At 37.2% G+C, this 22,837-nt stretch overlaps 2 protein-coding genes across 7 annotated transcripts; one reads left to right on the forward strand and one right to left on the reverse strand.

The window, feature by feature from the left end:
- The first annotated feature begins 115 nt into the window (after nt 1-115).
- On the forward strand, nt 116-17,932 carry LOC141900787 (rho GTPase-activating protein 29-like). Of its 6 annotated transcripts, none has more exons than XM_074787823.1 (26): nt 116-379; nt 8,267-8,525; nt 9,732-9,875; nt 10,181-10,262; nt 10,935-11,007; nt 11,581-11,650; nt 11,742-11,888; nt 11,983-12,047; nt 12,120-12,164; nt 12,253-12,318; nt 12,396-12,476; nt 12,772-12,924; nt 13,021-13,158; nt 13,251-13,444; nt 13,768-13,868; nt 13,946-14,143; nt 14,228-14,364; nt 14,558-14,746; nt 14,836-15,030; nt 15,116-15,228; nt 15,340-15,502; nt 15,807-15,931; nt 16,007-16,064; nt 16,155-16,221; nt 16,337-16,465; nt 16,617-17,932. In XM_074787823.1, the coding sequence occupies exons 1-26, from the start codon at nt 266-268 to the stop codon at nt 16,925-16,927; spliced, it is 3,417 nt and encodes a 1,138-aa protein (XP_074643924.1). In that variant the 5' UTR covers nt 116-265; the 3' UTR covers nt 16,928-17,932. The 6 variants fall into 6 exon arrangements, with proteins under 6 accessions (XP_074643924.1, XP_074643925.1, XP_074643929.1 ...); XM_074787824.1 differs by having other exon boundaries at nt 16,010-16,064; XM_074787828.1 differs by having other exon boundaries at nt 143-189.
- Nucleotides 1,132-4,564, reverse strand: LOC141900789 (D-aspartate oxidase-like). Its single transcript, XM_074787830.1, has 9 exons — nt 4,412-4,564; nt 4,087-4,306; nt 3,895-4,009; nt 3,594-3,670; nt 3,428-3,493; nt 2,837-3,055; nt 2,490-2,607; nt 2,106-2,204; nt 1,132-1,749 (listed from the first exon to the last, which is right to left on the reverse strand). Exons 2-9 carry the CDS (start codon nt 4,290-4,292, stop codon nt 1,642-1,644), a joined length of 1,008 nt encoding a protein of 335 aa, XP_074643931.1. The 5' UTR covers nt 4,293-4,306; nt 4,412-4,564; the 3' UTR covers nt 1,132-1,641.
- Nucleotides 17,933-22,837: the final 4,905 nt, after the last annotated feature.

Consider the following 22,837-nt stretch of genomic DNA (forward strand, 5'->3'; position numbering starts at 1 on the left):
TGATTTATCGAATCTGAGTATCGGTAGAGGCGATATGTAGAAACTTAAGTTCCTGTGCTAAGCGATAGATGGCGAATAGGTGCTACAAACCCGGAAGTAAAATGGTAACCTATCTAGTAATGAAAACATGTTGCGGATAAAATGCTCTTAAAAAGACACTCTTCGTACTGAAAACAGGCTTGGATTAAAGTATGCTGCATCAGGATATTAACTGCAGCGTAAACTGGTTGAAAGCTTTGTAAATGATCGATCATTGAGGTTCGGTATGGCCTCGTTAGGCAGGAAATTCTCCTCAAAATTGACCCGCTTGAAGCGACCGAATTCCTTCTCCCCCACACCATCACCGCTTGCAAGTCCAAGTCCATCCTCGAGGCCTATTGTAAGTATCATTTTCCTGTTACTCGTCTGTGTAATTGTACTGAATAGATAGGATAATACAAACATTCAGATGTCAACGTAATGTATAATTTCTGAATTATTCCTATGCTCTGCGTTCCTGTTCCTTACACCAGGCTTAAGGTACAGGTATGATACTTTTCCTGAATTGAAGCTTTGGTTTTGCCATTCCATTTCCATTTTAATGCTTTGCTTTTCTATATTGGTCAGGTAATATCTAATGGCATAGATGTAGAGAAGAAAATAACTAGAGAAGAAATGATAATCATCTATGAAACTGCTTTATTAGATTTACAGTCTAGAGAATACGTGAGCAATAAACACACTACTACAATTCAATTCTGATTTCAATTAAGATTCATTGCTTTTGACTAATAACAAAATTACATTCGCCAGACACGACAATAAGATACAAATTGGATGCTTGATATGATTCGATTATGATTTGTTACTGATGCCTATTTGGTGTAGGTATCCCATAAACCCACCACACCCGCCAGAAGCATAGCCTATTTGGAGTATACTAGGCCTATAGGCCTAGGCCTCACAGCATTTCTTGTGTTGTAATCTTCTGTATGATAATACAGTCCCTCGGCAGTCTAATAATAAAGATCTGACTGACTGATTATCAGTGATGTTCCCCATCTGCAGCACTAAACAGCTCGGTAAACAGGATATTTGTACTCAATTCAATGCTTCTGTAAGCTACAGATACATCATGCTGTGTAGAGATATTTCCTAATACTTCAGGTAAGCGCTAGTAATACGTGGCCTAGAAGATGATTCTCTTCCTACCAGTATAGGTGCATAGACAACTGGCTAAGCCATTTGGTAGGCTTATGGTATTGGCCGTAGACTTAGTGACTTAGTTCTTAATGAGTTCCTAAAAAGACAGTTCTGTTAGGTCTAGTTAATCTTACAATATTAAACGTTGTAGGCTTTCCTAACCATTTCAATGCCATCTTTTCTGTAATGATTGTTAACTTAACGAAAAATCTATGAAAACCACTAGGCCTAATTTTTTTTTAGTCCAGAACTTCAATTTCTTTGAGCATTTTAGAATGTATAAACAACTATGTATGACGAAAGGGGAGGGAAAGCATTGATAATCTAACCAGTTGTATGTATATATTAGAAACTTTCACATCCATTTTGAAAATCATAATTGTGAATTTCTTTGTTTCAAAGAATTTTCATATATTTCTGTGTTACGATTGATGGAAAAATATAATCTGCTTTCATCTACTATAACTTTGAATTTTCGAGAAATTCACCGACTAATTGCGTCGCGTGTTTCGCTGTTCCCCAGCTGAGGCCGATACCATTAGCACTGTGTCCATAATTATGTACTACCTGTGAAACAAGAATTTAGCCATAGTTAGATGAAGTTCCTGCAAGTACCCCCTTCTGTTTCTGCTTAGGGTCTTTGCTGATATTCTCTGAATTTGGATTGGGTATTCTCTGAATTAGGATTGATCGTCAATAAGTTTTCTACACTACACCCCGAAAGTGAACTCCGCGATCAGAGGCCTCTATCCATCCCAACATCTTTTTCTCTGGCATTCTTCAGAGAACACATAGGATTCAAGTTGTCAAGTAAAATTTGAAAAGGGATTCAGATATTAGGAGGAAAGTCTCTGTGGTGGATTTTCTTTCTATCTTTGATTTTTATGAGGGAGGAGATGAATCAGAATTCTAAATGCCGATACCTTTAGAGTTTTCGAACCGAATTTCATCACTTCTTTTTCAAGCCGTACTGGTTCACGTGTCGGCCGTAGTCCGACACCGACGCTTATTCTCTTCGCATACTGAAGAGAGAATTAAAACCGATGAAGCTTCAATCTAAATCTGCGATCACGCCGAGACGATTCGGCCAGGACCAGACCTGAGTCTGATTTATCCCATGCCTTATAGGTGAATGCGTTCATCACTCACTCGATAACATGCTACCAAATTGATGGCAAGTGAGGTCTTTCAGAACTAATTAAATGGGTCTGATGTTTTTGGTCGGGCCAAATTTGGTTGTTACCAGCACCAGTGTGAACAGCTAGTATCGAGGAAATGAATATTGAATGTTTGTAATTCTTCCTTACTTTGAGCGATGGCATAAATTCGACTGCCTTTTTCCAAATCAGTTCGGTATCTTTTGGATCTTCTTCCGTATTCCAATTGTTCGCCTGGCGAACAGTACCAACCATTAAGTAGCTTTTACTGTTACAGAAATTATCATATATTAGACATACAATTGAAGTATATGTCTCTTTGTAATGATTGACAGTCATCAACGCACACTCACCGGGGATCGAACCCGGAGGAGGGGGGAGGGGGAGGGGGATCGAAACCCGGGTCTCGCATCGCGCGTAGAAAGCAAGCGTGCTAATCAGTAGAATCAGAACTAGTCCACTAGACGAGCGGTTTGTGTAAATGCGTAGCGACTTACCCAGCTATGATGTATACTCCACTTTCTGCATAATATGAGAATTTAATCCATGGGGCTTCAACACGAATAACCTGTCCTCTGATCGGGTAGACTGATTCATCATTGAGCAGGTGTCTAGCTCCCAGACCGCAGCATGTCACCACAACATCATATTTTCCAACTAATGGTGCTAAGGAGTTCAGTTTACAAACTTCGATTCTTCCACCCCTCGATTTAAACCTGATGACGATACATGTAATAATTATTGTTACTTGTACCTTGGAGTAATCGTTGAATTCAATGATTACTCCGAGCTTGTACAGCATTGGAACCTTTGATTAGAAGTTCAAGAATGCAGTCCTCGGGAACAACTAAGCGGCGTGGAATAAAACTATATCCAGCGGCCGTATTTTTGTACTGATGGTATGACATTGATAGAAGAGCTGTTATTAAAGTACTAATTTTTTAGTTAATCATGATAGTTTAAGGATGTAATGACAATTTCATTTTTTATGACATTTATCGGAGGTTTAACTCGTTAGACTGGATGAGGACTATATCAAAATAATGATCAAAGAGAAACAGTGCGCATAATTTTAGGTGAAGTCTTACTTGTTAGTGAGCCAAGGTAAATATTTCGTTCCTTCCATTATAGTTGTAACAAAGTTGATGCCAAATCTACAATATAAGTAAATAAGAATGATGAACTGAATATCACTGATTTCACGAGGTGACTACATATTTTCACGTCTTGTAGTTTATCTTATTGCGCACTCACTTGTAGCCAGGAAAATGTTTTAATTCATCCTCGGAAAGTGTTCTGTATCCGTCAAGATCTTTGCCAAATAGAGGTTCCTTTAAAAAAACCCTCTCATCTATTTATTGAGTAATAAACATGAAACATTTTTGAGAGAATCAATTCGAATCCAATGATTTAGATCTGAAAGTGGCTATTGCTTCCTTGTATTGTGGAATAAAGTCTCTCGATTTTTATCGATAAAGATATCACGCGGTATATCAATATAACCTATGATAGGCCTACACGCATTATTTCCCAATATTTGGGCTCAGATCGTTACCTGAGGTTTTTCATAGAACAGCTGATAGACCGGTCGTGGCGCTATCCCGCAATCGGGCGACTCAGCCGAGTAAGCTAACTTGTTAAAGAATTCAAATGAATCACGATTCCATCGTCTGAAAGATGAGTAAGATCCGATGAGATTTTAGTCGAACAACAACGTATCAAAAGTGAAGAAAATAGATATACCCACGTGAGAACGTCGACAGGAGTACCCGGTGTATATTTCGTCGTTACTCTCAATAGTCCAGCAGCCACCGTACTGACAGTATCTGTACCAAATCTATCGGCAATTATAGTTATATCAGCTGATGGATATGTGTCTTGTAAGCACACAGCTGTCGCGAGACCTACGGCACCGGCACCGACAACGGCAATTTTTGGATATTTGCGCGACATGATGATGTATTCACCTTAAAGAAATTTCAAGAAATTAATACATTATCGTGAGATCGCTTTATATCAAAATTTCGTGAAGTCTATTTACACGTTTTCTTTTTGGTTATATAGCTACCTACCTAAGTTCCTGGTGCACCGTCAGACGATCAGTAACTGGTGTAAAGTTTGTCTCGTCTCATTTATATTTGACTGTTCAAGATAAGGCCAGAAGAATATTGAACGAATTTCAATTATCTATTATGTATTTACTGGCTTGTAGCCTTGATCGGGGTCACTAAAAGACGAGAATCCCAACAAAGTCAGAAACGGCTAAGTCAGCAAATTTGTACATATTGATCTGCAATCAGCATCTATTAATTTTCTTCTACTGCAACAAATTGATCATCCAGATTATTGATGACGTTTGAATTTATGAAATATATTTGATTGCAAAATAAACACCAAAATTCACATTTGTTATTGATATTTTGAAATGGTAATATTGATGACGTAGCGCACAGAGACTCAGAACCCCTTAGATAACGCATACTAGGTATCAATTTAAACATTATTGTAACGGTTTTTACGGCGCCACAAATAATGTGTTACATCAGTATTTATCAATGACTGTGACAGAGCAGGGGTTGGGTCCACTTCCCTGGACAGATAAGGTTCTTAGCTCACGAATAAGAAACTTTGGTTGTTAATATAAGATTTATTTATGGTTGACACTGGAGGCGCGAGAGTCCAGCAAGTGACCGCACGAAATAGTCTGAGAATGAAAAGAGAGGTATGCGCCTCTTGGTTTTATAGCCATTGAAGATATGACATTGTTAAATCTCAGACAGTAAGCAGAAATCTAGACATTGACCTTTGGACTTTGATTGATCTGGTAATTCTGTGTCCTGAGCACTTGTCTTATGAAAAAAAATTCTCTTAATTCATAAAATGATCATTACAGTATTCATTGAATAATGTGGCAACCCATTTTTTTATGGTGGCTGAATCGGGACATTTTTCATGTGTGCGTTCAACTCCAACTGTTTCCAATGTTTCAGCTGAGTCAACCAAACCGAACGTGGTTTAGTGCCTGCTTTTTCGGAAGACCACGAAGATGATTTTACTTCCTTGAAATGGAAACTAAGGATAAAGCATTCGCTGACAAACGATATCAATCTTGACCAGTTTATTTCACATAAAACACTGCAGAATTTGTTTACTTAAATAAGTTAATTTGTGCTTGACGCCGCCTCTGAATTCGTGTCTAATCATTGGCATTATCATTATTTTAATCATGTCTGTGATCATTGAAATATAATCGAGATATGACACAAATTTTTACCTTTAATCAGTGCTGTAGCTCGGTATCCAGCATCGAGGTAACACAGTGAGTACAAGATGAGCTTTTCACAGTGTCAGTATAGTTTGCCACTGAGATATGCCTAGTGTACACTGATGTATATGTTATGTACAAAAAACTGTTTGATAATATATATAGAGTAAGCCGATGAAGGTCGTTTTTTGTTCCAGTGTAAACGGTTGAGTCGTCACTAATCTGAGAAAGGAATTAGATATAGCCGCGTCATTCACAGTACGTTATTTAGAACTCGAATGTAGTTTTTCTATTTTTAGCCTTCAATAATGGGATTATTATGTTCATTTTTATCCATTTATCGATAGAATCAAGTTATGAACGCTATTACAGATTGTGGTGGTCAGAGTCGTGCTGGCACTTAACGTTTTTGAAGACTTCATTTGAAATGTCGAAGATGTTTCGATCTTGGAAGTTTATCATATGTATGACCCCTTATTATGAAAAAAAAGGGTTGGGTCTGAAATCCTGGACAAGAAACTTTCACATTGTTTTCTTGAAAGCTATTGAAAATAGTTCAGTTCTCTTGGTTCTTCGAGTTGATTTTTGTTTTCTCGTAGATGATCTCCTGTCAGTGTCTGTTGTATGCATTCTCTGAATGCCTCGTTCATAGAGCTCTACGGCTCTTGCTATCTGCTGCTTCAATTTCTTTCTCTCGCCATCAGAGATAAATCTGAAATATTTCACTTCATCGCTTATCTGAATGTGTTAAGTTTCCTGCTATCTGAGGATTTATTATACACTTTTAAAATTAAATCCGTTTCACTTAAAAAAAGAATTGGCCGTCTATCGTTTCTTGCCTTTGCTAACGCGATAGATATACCAGCGTGTTGATGATATTCTGAAAATCACAAAACTGCTCTTTTCGTTGAAAATAGTTTACTGCACCGGAATAATTCAGTCAGAAACAGAATATTCCTCGTTTTAGTGAAATCTGGATGAACTAATTATCTTTTGGAATCAATTGATTTTCAGATGTTGAGAAAATTGAACTGAAAGTTCAACCTCAACCTTTATTTACAGTGATGAATTTCTAAAAGCCGTTACAATAATGTTTATATAAATTGATGCTTTATTTTAGGGGTTCTGCATTATTTTAGAGGTTCTGCTCGTATTCGGGTTTCAAAATATCAATTACAATTGTAAATTTTGGCGATTATTTTGTAATTGAATATACACTTCAGAACGCTTTATTTCATTTTTGATAATTATTTTTGAGAGGACGTGTGCATTACGTCATCACTATATCAGGGCTAGACTGGTTGCCGGCCAATTCAGTCCAAAAATCAACGATAACTTCATTGATCCTTAATATTATATAATTCATATTATACTATTTATCATTGATAATATTAAGCAATATATGTGTTATTTTTTCAAGGCGTCAATAAACTTTTAAGTTTAGTTTTCTGGTTAGTAGAAATATGAATCAAAACGAGCAGGAATAGGTCAGCGCACGAATTAGGAAATTTTGATTAGATCTTTAATGTCGCGCTCTCTCTCGAGGTGTTCATATAATGAATATGTCTTTGTTACTGTGTAAATAAGCATGAACTTCGCTAATCATGTTCATTTGCATTTTAGTGTCTAATTCAAACAATCTCCTGCTATAGTCCACGTCAATATATACTATTCCTCGATAGTTCTCTATTACTATTCTAGTTGTGAAAGTCAGATTATTTTATCACCGCCGCGCCTCAACATTATGTTCTGAGTAATAGATACGAGTTGTGAGGATCTTTTATTTCATCTGCCGTCGTTTTTTCGTCAGTCACTTGTTATTTCTCGACGTAGGGATTTAAAAAGATAGGTTTAATGAACCGACAACGTAAGGTATCAGTACTACGCATTTTTTGTTCGATGTTAGGGAGCTTTCGATTTCATTATTCATTATTTTCCGTCATAAATTGGATGTACGTGGAACTTTATCTAGAAAGTTTTCAGACCGTTTAATGGTAGACTATAAACTATATATATACGTATAATACTGATATATGTGACTGCATTTACACTGAATTGACCATAATTATGTGGAATAGAGATGATAATTGGACAATAATAAACACTGCTTGATGATTACTGTATCTGCTTTTTTGTGTCTATTCAATATTATCTCGCGCATTTTTTAAGCTTAAGTAATTATTTCGGGTTTTTTCTAACTGATCCGTTGATTTTCAACCAAGGTGTAATTCATATGAATGTAGGTTTATTGATAACAGACGTCAACCTCGTTACTATTTAACAATCGTTTTTGTCTGATAACTGCTTAAGGCGCGATCAAGTGCAATAATTTGATCCGTGTTAAAATCTGGGACTAGATTTGCTCCTAAAAAACATCGCGGCTTTTATGGTTATGAAAAATCCGAAGAATTCATCTGAACTTAATATTCTAAAAAGTTAAATCTATTAGCTTAGTCATTTCCTTATTTCGTTACCTAATGTCATTTGGATACAAACAAGTAAGGAATGAATAATCGAACTGCCGTTTTATAGAATTTATTGTGCGAACAACAGCCTACTAAAAAATGACGCATTCATATCAGGCGGGCACAGAAAAGATATAAACGTAGAAACCGCAATATTTACCGGGAAGTCAGTGCGCTAATACAATTGATTATTTCAGATAACGTTTGAAGCATCTTGCGAGCAACATCATCATCAACAGCATCACGATGACGACAGGAAGAACGGATTCAGAAATGTGTACACACCTCCGCTGTCTCCTGCGTGCCGATCGAAGAGTAGTTCTATAGGTAGTATTTACAGCGATGTCATGGATGGACAGGTTGTTGATCAGGATGATATATTCTCTCTAACTCATGATGTGCGTAGTTTCTCCGATGCTCTCAGTAATCTCAAGGCCGTATTCAGTGATGAAACCGGTAAGTTATAGATTTCAATGGTTGCGTTCCTTTAACAAAGGTAGTTTTACTATCTTGATACTCTTCTAAACTTAATTAAGTTTGATGTGTATCACAGCCAACGTCTATACCCTTCATATTCCAAGTAATAAAAAACTCATTAATTAGCGAATGTAATATTCAGAATGTCGAAATATTAAAGATTTAAGGATCGTATCATCATTCTCTGATAAACTTGGAAAGGTTTTGATGATCCGATCATGAAAATACATCGATATTTTGCGTAATGTTTTCTGTGCATTTTGAACCCATCCCTGTCTGAAATAACTACATATTTGAAGTAGTTTGAACAAGTTTATTACCAAAAATCATTTACGATATTCTTAGAAATGGGTCTATCGATCACTGACTGGAAATCATATCATATCATATCATAGAAATGTGCCGGTTTGGCCTGACTGTGTTATCAGTATTAGTTTCGCACTTATCTTTCAATGTCTTTACAATGTCAAATACCTTTAAATGACTCCTTTTATAGTGCTGAAATAATATATCATAAGGGGCATTCACGCTATTGCTAGTTAGACCATTCTAGGGTCACCTGGAATGGGCCAAATCAATCCAAATCAGACTACAGTTTATCATATATTTGGACACATAAATCTATGGTATGATTTTAGGACATTTTTAAATTGGAACAGGCCAAATCCCGACTGGCCCAACATTGTGTGAACGCAGCTGTAGAAATATCTTTACAATGACTGGATGATTAATATTGTATTTCCGAGGTGAAATCCCCCACTTATTCATAATTGGATCCGTATTCAATCCTATCTTGTAAAATTGCTTACCAATTTTAATGTTCTTAATAGCAGATTATTTCAGAATCATGATTTAAGTCATAAGTATTATACTTGTAGAAAATCGATTTCTCGTTTCTAGAATTTATTTCCATCAATGAAACGAATCGAAGTGAACTTTGAGCTTACAGACTTATAGACCAGTATTCTAAACTTATAAAACTACCCAGGGTCCAGTTCCACAGTTGTGAGTTAAGATTTAACTCTGAGTTAACTCATTGAAAATCAACTAGTTTTAACTCAGAGTTAACTCTAACTCACAACTGTGGAACTGGGTCCTGTATACTAAATACTTTACTAATAAAACTAAACGTTTGAAATTGTTGTAAACTGCTCTTCATGATTAGCGTCTGGTTAATGTTTGTAGATATTGGTGAAGGCATGCGGAACTCGGCCCATGAAGGACTCGGAGAGGTTCTTACGATTCTGAAGGGAGTTCTACACAAATATCCGACCCTTCAATCTACGAACATTCTCGAAGCTGCCGGAATTCTGATAGCGAGCATCAAAAGTGAGTTATTCAGTAATTCAATTTTGTAGGCATCTCGAACGTAGATGCTCCCGTAAACTATTGACTGAAGTATTGTTTCTAATTCTGATTTATGAGATCGATATATCGGTATTTAGGTAAAGATGTTTGTGGGTAAAATCATCTATTTCTAGTTGTTTTCTGCAGGTTTTTGTGCGTAATGCGCGTAAACGTGATAGATTGTTTACAACTGGCGTGCCTGTCGAACCAGCACCGCGAACATCTTGAAATACTACTCAATAAATGAATGACTCGAAATCGAATCAATTTTATATCGCTATTTGTAGATTATCCGTACGATGATGAAGATGCAGATCCGAATGATTTTTATGATGGAATTGATCAGTTGGCTTTGGCTTTCAGTAGCAGGTTCGTCTATAACATTCTTGGCTGGATTTCAGACGAATGAATTACATGTTTAAACGCGCGTTTATGAGTTTATTTATAGTCCGTTCTGCAAAACCCTAACTCTTTGAAAAATAGTTTCATCTGATCTGCCTCCTAGATCTTAAGATGTACGTATGACAAAAAACCAGCTACCGGTATCTTTTCGATAAGATAGTTTTTATGGTGCAGTAGTTTGTTATAACTCTGGTCAAATCGGAAAATTTCTCACCAGCAATAAACGAAATATAGAGCGCAACCTTCCTCGTACAAGAAATATTCACTGTTACACCTGCAGATTGTATCTAATCGGTTTTATTTTCTTGTTCCACGTAAATTGTTCAGTTTTTGCGGCTTATCGCGTATGTATAACATCGAAATCATCACAAAATATATGACTGTTAAGTAGTTTTTTAGAACTATTGCGATAGTTTTATGATAGTTTTCTCGAGAATATTCCGATATTTTTGGAGTATTACCGTTAAACTGAAAGTGCTTTGTTTTTCTTTATTTTTTTGCGAAAATCTTTCCACAGAAACTCTTGAGACTGGATTTCCCCGCTTTTGTAAACTCTTCATATAAACCGAATCATCCAGTTTGAAATATCATTCATCTTTCAAGTTGCAGATTTGACGAGATGGTCATTTTCAATTTCAGTGTTTCTGAGTATTTGATGGGCGATGAAGTGACAGACAGTACGTACACGCAAACATACACAAGCAGAACTAGGGTAAGTCTTTCAGGCTCTACTGTAATGATGTCGTGTTCAGAACAGGATTTGTTAGGCAAGGAAATAGTGTTATCTGTATTAACATTGTTTCCTGTATTTAATGAAAGGTCGTAACATTTAATTATGTGCTGGTATTTATTGTGTGTGTGTGTTGAAGGTACATTTGGCCTACATATTGTTACTTCATATGAAGCCATTTTTGCCTGTTGAAGTAAATATTTATATACCACACGCTAATTTTGAGCCTCTATTTTTTCCAGACTAATTAGCGAAGTTGCTCGAGGCGGCTTTCGACTAACAGTCTAAACTAGGGCTATAAACATTTGAAATCTGGTGCCACCAATCCCAGCGATGAATTCATAAATTAAGCGGATCTGATTTAAATGTTTTGCTTTCGTATGAAAACAAAAGCGATTGAAGCTGTAGACCTCACAGTGAGAACAGCCATAATTAGGACTATCATGAATCCTAAATATATATTTCTCGAATTGAACTGGAGCCTAGTGAATAATGATTATATTTACAACCCTGAGTCGTCGGTTGAAATAATCAAATTTATTTTCTCTTATTCAGTCTTATGATAGTTTGTCTTCAGCTGCAGTAAACGGAACAATAACTCCTCAAGATTCCGATAAAGATTCGCGTAAGTCATAAATGGCAGCAATTCGATAGAATATTTCTTCTGCGTTATTGTCAACATCTTGTTCTGATGCTCGAGTTTCTTCATTTTGTAGTATTAACAGGAAGCATAGCTACAGAAGATGTTGACACAACACTACTGCGCCTCGAGGCTGGAGTGGACATCGCTCTATCTCGAGCTAAAGCTTGGTCTAAATACACAAAAGATTTAATGGTCTACGTTGAAAAGAGGTCACAATTAGGTAGATAGCATGTCGAGCAGCACTATGATTTAACAAATTTTCCACTTATAGCTTGCTGTAACTATAAGAATGTTTTTTTTTCCTTCATTTTCAGAAGTTGAATTTGCTAAAAGTCTTGCTAAACTCGCCAGTAATATGAAGCCAAACCTGACTGAAGAGGTACAAATGGTTCCTCATTTACCAAAAAATTCATCGTTCTAGCTTACTTAAAATGATTTCCTTTCATTCTAGACATGCTTGCCTTTTCAATCAGTTTTTTGTACGGCACTAGACCAGGTAAATAGAGAACCACTGTTCATTTTACAACTGGATTGATATTTCATTTCAAAAATTAAAGACGTCTGCCTCGATTTGTTTCTTGTAGGATGTGGAATATTCGAATACCTGTCAAGCTACTGCTAATCTTATACAAACTCAACGATTCATAGAGGTACGTAGATAACCAGATATTTCAAATATTCGACTGAAAAATGAATAGTCTTTCGCTGCATTGTATTTTTCATCTAGCCTTTAATCTACCGACGACAAGAGCATGAGAAGGCAAGGAAGACATTTAGAGAGGCTTGGTCTAAAGAATTACGTCGAATGGTAGGCTGCAAAGATTTTTTTAAAATTCCCTCAACCCGCTGAGCGCCACACAGGGCATTATTAGCGGGTTCAATGTTTCTTTTTCCTAATTGGAGAGAGACCAGTGAAGAACCTTCGACCAAAAAACTCTTGTCACACCAGGGTTTCGAATCCATAAACCCTGGATTGACGAGACCAGAGACTGGTGACTTAAACCACTCGGCCACTGCGTCTCTCAAAGGCTACAAAGATCTATGAGTCCATTGCTACAAATTTACTATATGTCTCATTTCACTGTCGTTATCTTATTCTACAGCAAGAAGCAATTACCGCTTTGAAGAAGGGTAGAAATAATTATATAACCAGACAGCAGGAATATGAGTTAGCGCGGGAAGCAGCGTACAGGACTGATATAGACAGTGCCAAACTTGAGCGTAAAAAGCGCTTGGAAGAGGAGGCTTACCATAAGGTAATAACAGAACGACATTTCTTTCGCTTTAAGTATTTACCAGGTATTGAAAGAGTCTCGCGTTGGGAAGTAATCTGAGTTGTTGTCTCATTTCAGGCCGTTGAGGCAGAAACTACGTATAAAGGTTGCGTGGCCGATGCGAACAATCGACAAGTCGAACTGGAGAAATTCAAAACTAACATCATAGCAGAAATAAGAGAGTTAATACTAGAATCTGAGGAGGTGCTTCGAAATGTAAGTCGATTTCACTATCTAACCATTTGATTTGTTTGACGACCCCGATTCAATAATTGAAATGAACAACGATCTGTTTTGTGAAATTTCAGGTGGTTGTCGGGTATTTCCAGTTACAGCACACTGTTACTGCTCCTACACCGGTACAGTATCAGGCTCTAGGAGAAACTAGTCAGTTATACGAATGCGGAGCTAAATTCGCCGAGTTTGTAAGGACTTTACCACCGTCTCTCGTTCAGGAACATGTTGAACCATTCGTGTTTGAACCTTATCCACCAGATGCCAAGTAGGTTTCTCTTTGTATATTCTTAAACCCCAATGCACACGACACAGGGAAACAGAAATACAGAAACTAACATGTTTGAGCTTGGAAATCATCAGTTTCTTGTAAACACACCTGACACAGGGAAACGTTTCTGTTTCCATGTTTCCCTACATCATGTGCATGGGGCTTTAGTAGTAGCCTACCAAGTTGTAATATTACTAGTTTCAGTTGTAGGCTTCTTAGCCATTTCGTTGTCTTACATCAAAGCTGTCAATTACATTGTCTATGATTATCGTAGAGCTTGTGTATGTATTAATGATATTGTTTGACTGATTAACTTACAGACATTGTGATCATCACCACCGAAAACCTAGCACTCAATCATCTGAATTATCAGAAGCTTACTTCCACGCTGAATCTCCAAACATCTCCTCAAAACATAAAGGTACCTGATCACCTGATATCTATCCCACCCATATCCTAAATCAACTCTTACTTCAATTACTGTCATTATGTTTCTAGATAAAAATCGTATCCCGTTACGAGTATGGAGCCATCAACTGGGTATGAGTAGTGATACGGAGAGCATCAGTGGAAGTAGTTCGAAGAGTCACGATTCGTCTCCGTCGACAAGTCCGGCATTACGCAATCGACTTGTCGCTAGTTCATCAGTCGATGAGCTCGTCTCCGAACAGAAATCACCTGATACTTCAGCTCATAGTCAGTACCCAATCGATCATCTCTGAATTATCCTATTCCAGTGAGCTGTGTAATTCTCAATATATCTCGATGTTTTACTCCTAGAACTAGTCGAAGGTCCATTTAAGAATATCCAGCAGTCTCGTGCCGCTCAGACGCATACTTTCCGTAAGCTGAGAACTCCGGCGAAATGTCGCGAATGTGAATGTTATCTGTATTTTAACGGAGCTGAATGTGAAAAGGTAATAAATAGAGAATTTGTTAGATCAAAATCCTATTCAAACTGGTCTGATGGTCATTCATAAAATATGTACGTCCTGGTAATTGGGGACGAGAAAATATTCGGCAATTTTTTGTGTATGTAATGAACGGCCCCTAACGTGTCTCAGTACACAGAAAACATTCATGTTTGTTGCGTGTTATTCTATGTTTTAGTGCAATTTAGCTTGGCATAAAAAGTGTTTGGAAACGTGTTCACAAGTTTGTGGCAATCGATCTGCTGCTCATAATCTAACGACGTTCGGCGTTCACATCAACCAACAAATTAAAGACACTCGAGCTGCTATTCCTCCGCTTATCATGAAATGTGTGCTCGAAATAGAGAAAAGAGGCATGAGCCAAAAGGTAGAGATGAATTTGCTTAAATTGAATATATCTGTATCCGTTCAAATGAAATGCATCTATTTTAGACATTGCGTATTTGTATATTGTAGGGTTTATATCGTGTGTCAGGTGTGAAGTCGCGGGTCGAGAAACTTTGCCAACTCTTCGAAATCGAAGGAGAAAAAGTCGATTTATCCGAACAACATCCGAATGTTATTTCTAACGTGCTGAAATTGTATTTACGCCAACTTCCAGAACCATTATTGACCTACCAGCTCTACCCTGAATTCATACGCATCGCTCGGGTAAGTCAGTCCAGTCTATGAGTAGTATGTTATTTCTATATCGCGTCTACATAAAGGTTCCCTGGTTTATTTATTGGTTTATTAGGAAGACACGCCATCAAATCGTGCTTCAACAATCAATAAATTGGGATATCTAGTGAAACTACTTCCTCGGCCAAACTATCGCAGTCTTGGACTACTTATACATCATCTTGACAAGTAAGTGCAGTTAAGGGACCTACGTGATCTTTTGAGGCTTATTAACTAAAGCCCATTTATATAGCTGAAACCAGACAGTGTACAATTTCCATTTTATGATTTATTTTTTAGAGTTTCTATGTATGAGTCAGAAAACCAAATGACTGCCAGTAATCTCGGTATTGTATTCGGTCCAACATTGTTAAAACCACGAGAAGGAGGGGCGTCACTGAACTCTCTATTAGATACAGCTCATCAGACTAGAGTCATTGAACTGATGATCTCGAATTCTGAAGTGAGTTTTATCTATATCGACTTAATGGATCGGTGACCAGTTTTAACACATTCCGCTGATATCGTAATAATGCAGCACCTTTATTCAAAATTGACCAATGAGCATTGATAATGAAACAGTGACTGGAACTACTAGAATCTAGAACTACGAATATATTCATAGTCGACAAGCAAATATGTTTACTTTAATTTGACTCATTGATTAGATCAAGCTGGGGTCAAGCATTTTATTTGAATAATCTTCTATGTATTCAATACAATCATTGATTACAATTTTGTAGAAAAATTGATTTTCTCATTTACAGAAAATATTCGGTCCGGCCGATGATTTCATGCCGATGACTGTTGCAACTGAAAGAAATCATAGTCCAGATTCGGGAAAATTTCGCTCCAGTTCCGTTGATCCAGATGAAAAGAATATTCAGAGGAGGTAATCTTTATTTATATGAATACAATTGCTTGCTGTAGAACTTGACCGGTTTCTAACAGGTTCGTTTCATTTCAGAAGACAGTCATCATGTTTAGAACCGACAGATGACGCTCAATCTTATGCTGTCTCGAAGGTAAAATCTCATTAACCTACCGGTACTTTATCTTATTTCTTGACGAAACCGCGATTTCGAAACCTGTAATAAATTTATTTTGTATTTTAGGAGTCTAATGACAGTAATGCTACGGAGGCGGGTCATTATCAATCAGCTCAGAAATCACCAAGAAAAAGTAAGTAAACCTCAACGCAAAATTGGTATCTAGATCGAAATCGACAGCGATGCCGTGAACATTTTTCAACTCACTAATATGTGTAATATTCAACCTCTATTCCTCGTATTTATAGTTGAACGGGAAGAAGAATTCGAATATGATTTACCGGATAGTTTTCTACCCGATGAGTCATCATCTTCAACTTGTTCATCAGCCTTCTCTCCCGGACATAGCCCTGTTACGAGAGTTTGTTCATTACCGGGTATGTACGTCCGCAAATTCTATGCTCTATTTATTGAGCGAATTCGTATTCGTGTTGACTGGATACCAGTAATTCAGGGATTCCAACCCATTAAATGTTATCTTTTATAGTAATACATGAATTATAACGGGATTGTTGTCATTATTTGTAGGTTCTTCTACTCCTCGTTGTGTAGATGTCGCTACTGCGCGACGAATGTTCTTCGCTTCGACGATGTCAGGAGCTGCTCCACTCGAAACTGAGACGTGGGGTTCGCATTCGGGTCGTTCATCGACTCAGAACTCGCCGATATCGTCGTCGGCGAGTGGAATATTACCGACATCAGTGAGTCAGCCAGCCAGTATCGGTACAGTCAGCACGGTATCTCGACCGACTGATCTTCTGCCTCGTAACAGCGCTACGATCAATGAACACTCGTCATCTGACAATCAAACCGATTCTCGTGAACCGAAATTCGTGTGACATCTTCACAATTCGTGCTGCTAATGATACTCGCTGTGCTGTTGACATTGTTGAAAATTGTGGAAAATTGTGGATAGAAGTAAAATACGATTGTTAACCTCGATTCTGCCTGTACTGTGTATATTGCAGTGGTGCCTTCATTTAAATGCTTTAAACAGTTTTGATATAACGCTGCATGCTGCATTTCAATGTTTTTTGTATTACACGTTTTGTATATAGATTTAGTAGAGATTTACTACATGTTATTATTTAAATTGATGATGTAAAACTGATGTTATTTTTTGTTACCATTAACTATTTTTGTGTAGCAAATACTTGCCAACTCTTTAGGTATTTCTACATTAAATTCGTCTATAACCGCTGACATAAGCATTGGTATTTTGTATCTTATAACAGTGTAACCTCGCTGCAACAGATGTCAGGAGACCGGAAAATTATGTTTGTTGTAAGCGATATAGTTCGTCGTATCCAGTATGTAATTAATCTAATTGTTTTATTTGGGATGAAGTTCTAAGTTTGTTATAAACGATAGATCGTTTTATCCAGAGTTTGTTCTATAACCAGAATCCACTGAATTTTTTCAAAATTTCGATGGATAGAACCTAAATCGACAAGCGATTCTACCTCTACTTTTCTTAGTCAATTGGTGCTTGATAAAAATCCTCATATAAGATTCCTACCGACACTGGCATTTTGGTCATTGGTTTTGTAGATATTTTAGTTCAATGATATGTTTATTTTACAAGAGTATATTAATGTGCAATTTGATAAAGCGTTTCACTTCATCATGTGTATAAAAATGTTAGTCCTACTAGAGTATAGTTTTATGTATAGATTTTCTAGAATACGTTGTACAATCGAAATCGTCTGCGCTATACATGTGCTATTGATGATTCAAGACAACAAATTTAGTTGCGAAATTGTGTAGTTATTATTAACCGCATGCTTGGTTAGTTTCTATTCTCGAGATTTGTATAGATATGAGAGATGTAATAAAATATTATCAGTGAAAAAGCTATGATGTTTATTGTGTAGGTCTATTCATTTGGACTACTAAGGCAGATTGACGTATATGAGACTTTTATAGATAAGACAATTTTAGTTATCCTGATATTCAGGATTTAGAAAAAACGCATTTTAATACATTATATCATATACCATAAGGTGCTGCCGCTATGCTCATCGTTGGCGGATATTTCATACACTAATATGAACCCTACTCTGGCAGTCAACGTGCTGCCTCATTACTTGACTGCCAGAGGCGGTTGGAATTAGTGTATGAAAACTCCGCCAACGATGAGCATAGCGGCAGCACCTTATGGTATAAGGATTGAAAGTGCAAGGACTAACAGTGGGCGAAAAAATATCGATCCTTATCAATCACCTCTATACGGAGCCCCGGAGTGAAATGGTGAAAAACAAATATTTTTTTTCGTGAGAACGAAAAAGATTTTACAATGTCACCTCCGGGCTCCGTACCTCTACCTGAATTGAGCCTGAAAAACTGTAGGAGCATTGGTCTTCGGCCGAGAGTCGTCGAATATTCGGAACCCGTTTGAAAAATGCAACCGTAGCAATATATGATTTTCATTTTGATTTTTTCTGGCACATCAATTGTCATTTCGGAGGTATGGTCTCAATAACGATGCAAGTAAATAAAAATGCAGGGTCCAGTTCCACAGTTGTGAGTTAAGATTTAACTCTGCGTTAACTCATCGAAAATGAACTAACTTTAACTCAGAGTTAACTCTAACTCAGAACTGTGGAACTGGGTCCAGATGATTACTGGACAGGACAGGACACCGGGCCCACTTCAGAACGCATTATAAATTGCATAGGTGTTATTAGATTCAATTCAATTCAGTATTTATTCATTACACGATTGTGTATGATATAAAATTCGTACATGAAAAGATGATGTATAAAATTTGTACATAGAATAATAATAAAAAAGAAAATAATCATTAATGCAAGAAATGTAACACAAGACCAACCAACGTGAAAGATGCCGTTTTGTCGTTTCCAATATAATCTTAGGTGTCATAAATTAAGTGTAAAGTACATAGGGTAAGTAGATGAAATATCGACGCACAAATTAACCTTAAAATATTGCAAGCAATTGAAAAGTTGACACACCTCTTAGAACACAGATTGTTGTATGGTTTCAGTATGGACCCTTTCACAGTTCACAGTTCACGGTGGTACATACTATATAGTGCCAGGGATACTGGATGACTCTGAGCTACAGTTCACCTTCAAACTTCAAATACGAGCCCCTGTACACGGCTCCAGTAATTGATTTAACATCTAAAATTATATCAATTGGATTATTCCGCTATGCAGCGTCGGAATACGCAATTGTCACTAATTAATACACACATCGTACCAGAATGAACCGGTGAATTGATTGACAGAATTTTTATTGGTAGACTACTCATGATATTCTTTTGTTCTATTACATACGGTTAAACTACATGGCACTATTGACGACTCACTGCAGTAGTTATTATTTCGTAGTAACAGACAATGGAGGGCGATTCATATTTTTTAAAGGGGATACGATTATTAGTCAATTTGTTTTTGATAATTACTGGATGTGGTATTTCATCGGAGCTGCCCGTTACGTGTGCATATGAGAATAGATTAATCATGTATAAGTAAAGAATCCTTAAAATCCAAGTAAAAACCGTGAAAATAGTAAATGTAAAAATACCACAATTATGAATTTACTAAAATGGTAATTTTAGACTGACAAAGAGTGTTAGAAATCACCCCAAGTATTTCTGTATTCCCAATTCATCGGTAATAGAATGAAAATGGTGACTTCGATCCACTTTTCATCTTCTGTATCGACTAAATCGTCATAACAAAATGTTAAACTTTGGTGTAAGTTTTGTACGAAGTATCAAAGATCAATTTTGACGGAATCTGTGTCGATGAAATACTTGAAAGGAAACAGAGATGATTGGCTGAAGTGTAACTGAAGGATACACAGGCGATGTGTAGTGAACATTTTGAAGCGCAATCAATTCTACTCTTTACGTATATTCGCTTAATAACGTTGATATCTGAGATGCGTCCAACTTCTTTCATCAATCTATACTTATACTGTGATGAGATTACAGCTGGTGTTGCGGCTGTCGCGTCTAGTGTTGTGGTCGATGTAGTTGTAGGAGTGGTGCTAGGCGTCGTGGTAGTTGTTGGAATGGTTCTAGGAGTCGTGGTAGTTGTTGGAGTGGTGCTAGGCGTCGTGGTAGTTGTTGGAATGGTTCTAGGAGTCGTGGTAGTTGTTGGAGTGGTTCTAGGAGTCTTGGTAGTTGTTGGAGTGGTGCTAGGCGTCGTGGTAGTTGTTGGAATGGTTCTAGGAGACGTGGTAGTTGTTGGAGTGGTGCTAGGCGTCGTGGTAGTTGTTGGAGTGGTGCTAGGCGTCGTGGTAGTTGTCAATGTGGTGCTAGGCGTCGTGGTAGTTGTCAATGTGGTTGTTGAAGATGCCATTTCACCTGAAATCCGTAACGAATATCGAGAAAGAACGCAATATTTACTTTACTACATATCTAAATAATTCATTTACCCTTCAAATTACTGAAAACAACTACTCACCAGAGAGACATTTATTATTTACGAGACGAGCTTCTGGCAGTGTAATCGAATCGTTCAAAATGGTCAAACAACTCACGTATCCGTTAAATGCGGATTGTCCCTTCTTCGACCCCACGTAAACGTCACCAGACATAAGTAGGTCACTGTAACCCAGTGGAATGGTACGATCTATGGGAGAGGTCTGTGCGCTCGTATTTTCAGTCCAAATGTACAACTCGTGTGTGTCCGTATCAAAACTTGCGCCGACGAAGTACCAATTATTAGGAGTAAGTGTTGTCAACTGAATCAGCTTCAGCGCACCACTCGATCTCACGGGATCAACGATAAATTTATCTATGTATATCCATAAATGTAACCCCCATGGTACCGACCATTCAACTAATGCGCTAGTTTTTATAACAAGTGGGTAGACGTTCATCATTACCGTTATTTTAGAACCAGTCAATTCTAGAGCGCCGTTTCTATTCGGTATTTGAATGCTCGTATCTGCGTTAGTAATTCTGTACGCTGTTTTAACTGTACCTTTAGGTCCAGTTACGAATGACCCTCGTACTTTGAATACATTTCCGTGTAATCCGTTTCCAGATGTATCGTTCATTTGGTCCTTTTCAGTAAATGGCCACATTCCGACGATTTTTCCCCGTACAACAACCACTGCAAAATGCCAGAATTACGTTTCGTCAATATAAGCAGTTTGAATGAGGTGAATTTTGGCCATTTTTTCCAATCGAATACACGAAACTTTATCCAAAGTTGTCGAAACAGATACGTATTTGGAACTTGTTACCGTCTAGATAAAACATCATAAAGTAATACTATATATGGAACCGATGAAGCCAGATCCAAGTTGATTTCCACATCCGTTATATTACTGAATAAGCCACAAAGCTTGCTTATTCTACTATGGACGTGTTGGAATCATTAATCTTATAATCTAAAAATGCAGGGTCCAGCCATGAAAATGATTATCAACTTCTTAATTGATTTAAGGTAAATGAATTTATGAAAGAAATCGATTTAACAGTATAACCGCTTAGATTAACTCAGACTTGAATATTCAAAGCTAACATAGTTTCGTAAACAGTCGATAATGTCGCGTGATTATTTATAGGGTTTCCGTTATTTTCTCATAAACTCACAGGATGTTTATGCGTTTGATAAAGCTTCATTTCATTCGCAATAATCTAAATGGTTCCTTGTACCAGTTTGAAAACATGCATATTCGAGTTCTCGTCAGAAAACGTTATCGGGTTTGGTTCAGTACTTTTCCTCTAGAGAATTTGATGAAGCACTTTTCGTCCGGAAGTTCACTCATATCTGGAAATGAGCTATTTGATACGGTTAACGGTTCGTTCCCAGAGTGACTTAACACGAACCATTTCCACCGGCCATAAATCATTCGATTGAATGTGATCGGTTTTGTATTTACCTTTTAGTCAACGTTGGAAATAAGTTTTAAAAAAGAATGAGTCGAACACTCTCTTGTGAAGGCGGCAGTTCTGCACGATGAGAATCTTCAACTCAACGAATACAGTTCAAAAAACGTTATTTCCATTAGTTTCCATCGGTTTTAACGCTATCGTTTACGACGAAATATTGGATAGAACAAAACATTGTTTTATATACTGAACCTCCCGTAGTTACTGAAAACGTAGTGACGATACAAACATCTTATCCGTTCATATTTTCTACAACGGCGCTTCACAAAGATTTATTCGGCCAAAGTCGAAATACTTAAAGAAGTTGACAAAGCAACGAAAATGTGGATGTATGCAGAATTATCAATTTTTAAGCTCGTGGCGGCTTATCGAACAAATCAACTCAAGCGGCTTTAAATCGAATAAATAAAATCACGATTGGTTAATCAAAATTAGTTTCTTTATTTGGTAAAACAGCTTATGGTAGGAATGAGTGCTGGTCGTTTCATAGTTAGTTTAGTGATAACTAACGTTGCGCGAGATCTTGTGAATATTGTCCGGCATAAAAGCCACGACACCTCAGAACTTTCCTTGAGTTAAATTATGAAACGCTGGTTTCGACTACATTGTATATAACAACGCTGTTATTCGCAAATACAAATATCATATGACGTAAGACGTTTTGTAATGTAACATCGCTAGACTAAGCAAGGTTTTCACCGTTCGAACACAACATATTATGTCATAGCTCAACTCGATCAACCCTATTAGAAAATCGATCAACCCTATAAGAAAATCGACTCTCACGAGAAAACGTTTCTCTATGAAATTTCGTCTATGAAATCGCTATCTTAACGCTAAAATCAAATATATTGAAGTCTAAAAAACCTTT

The sequence above is a fragment of the Tubulanus polymorphus genome, chromosome 2 (assembly GCF_964204645.1).
Source record: "Tubulanus polymorphus chromosome 2, tnTubPoly1.2, whole genome shotgun sequence".
Taxonomy (NCBI): domain Eukaryota; kingdom Metazoa; phylum Nemertea; class Palaeonemertea; order Tubulaniformes; family Tubulanidae; genus Tubulanus; species Tubulanus polymorphus.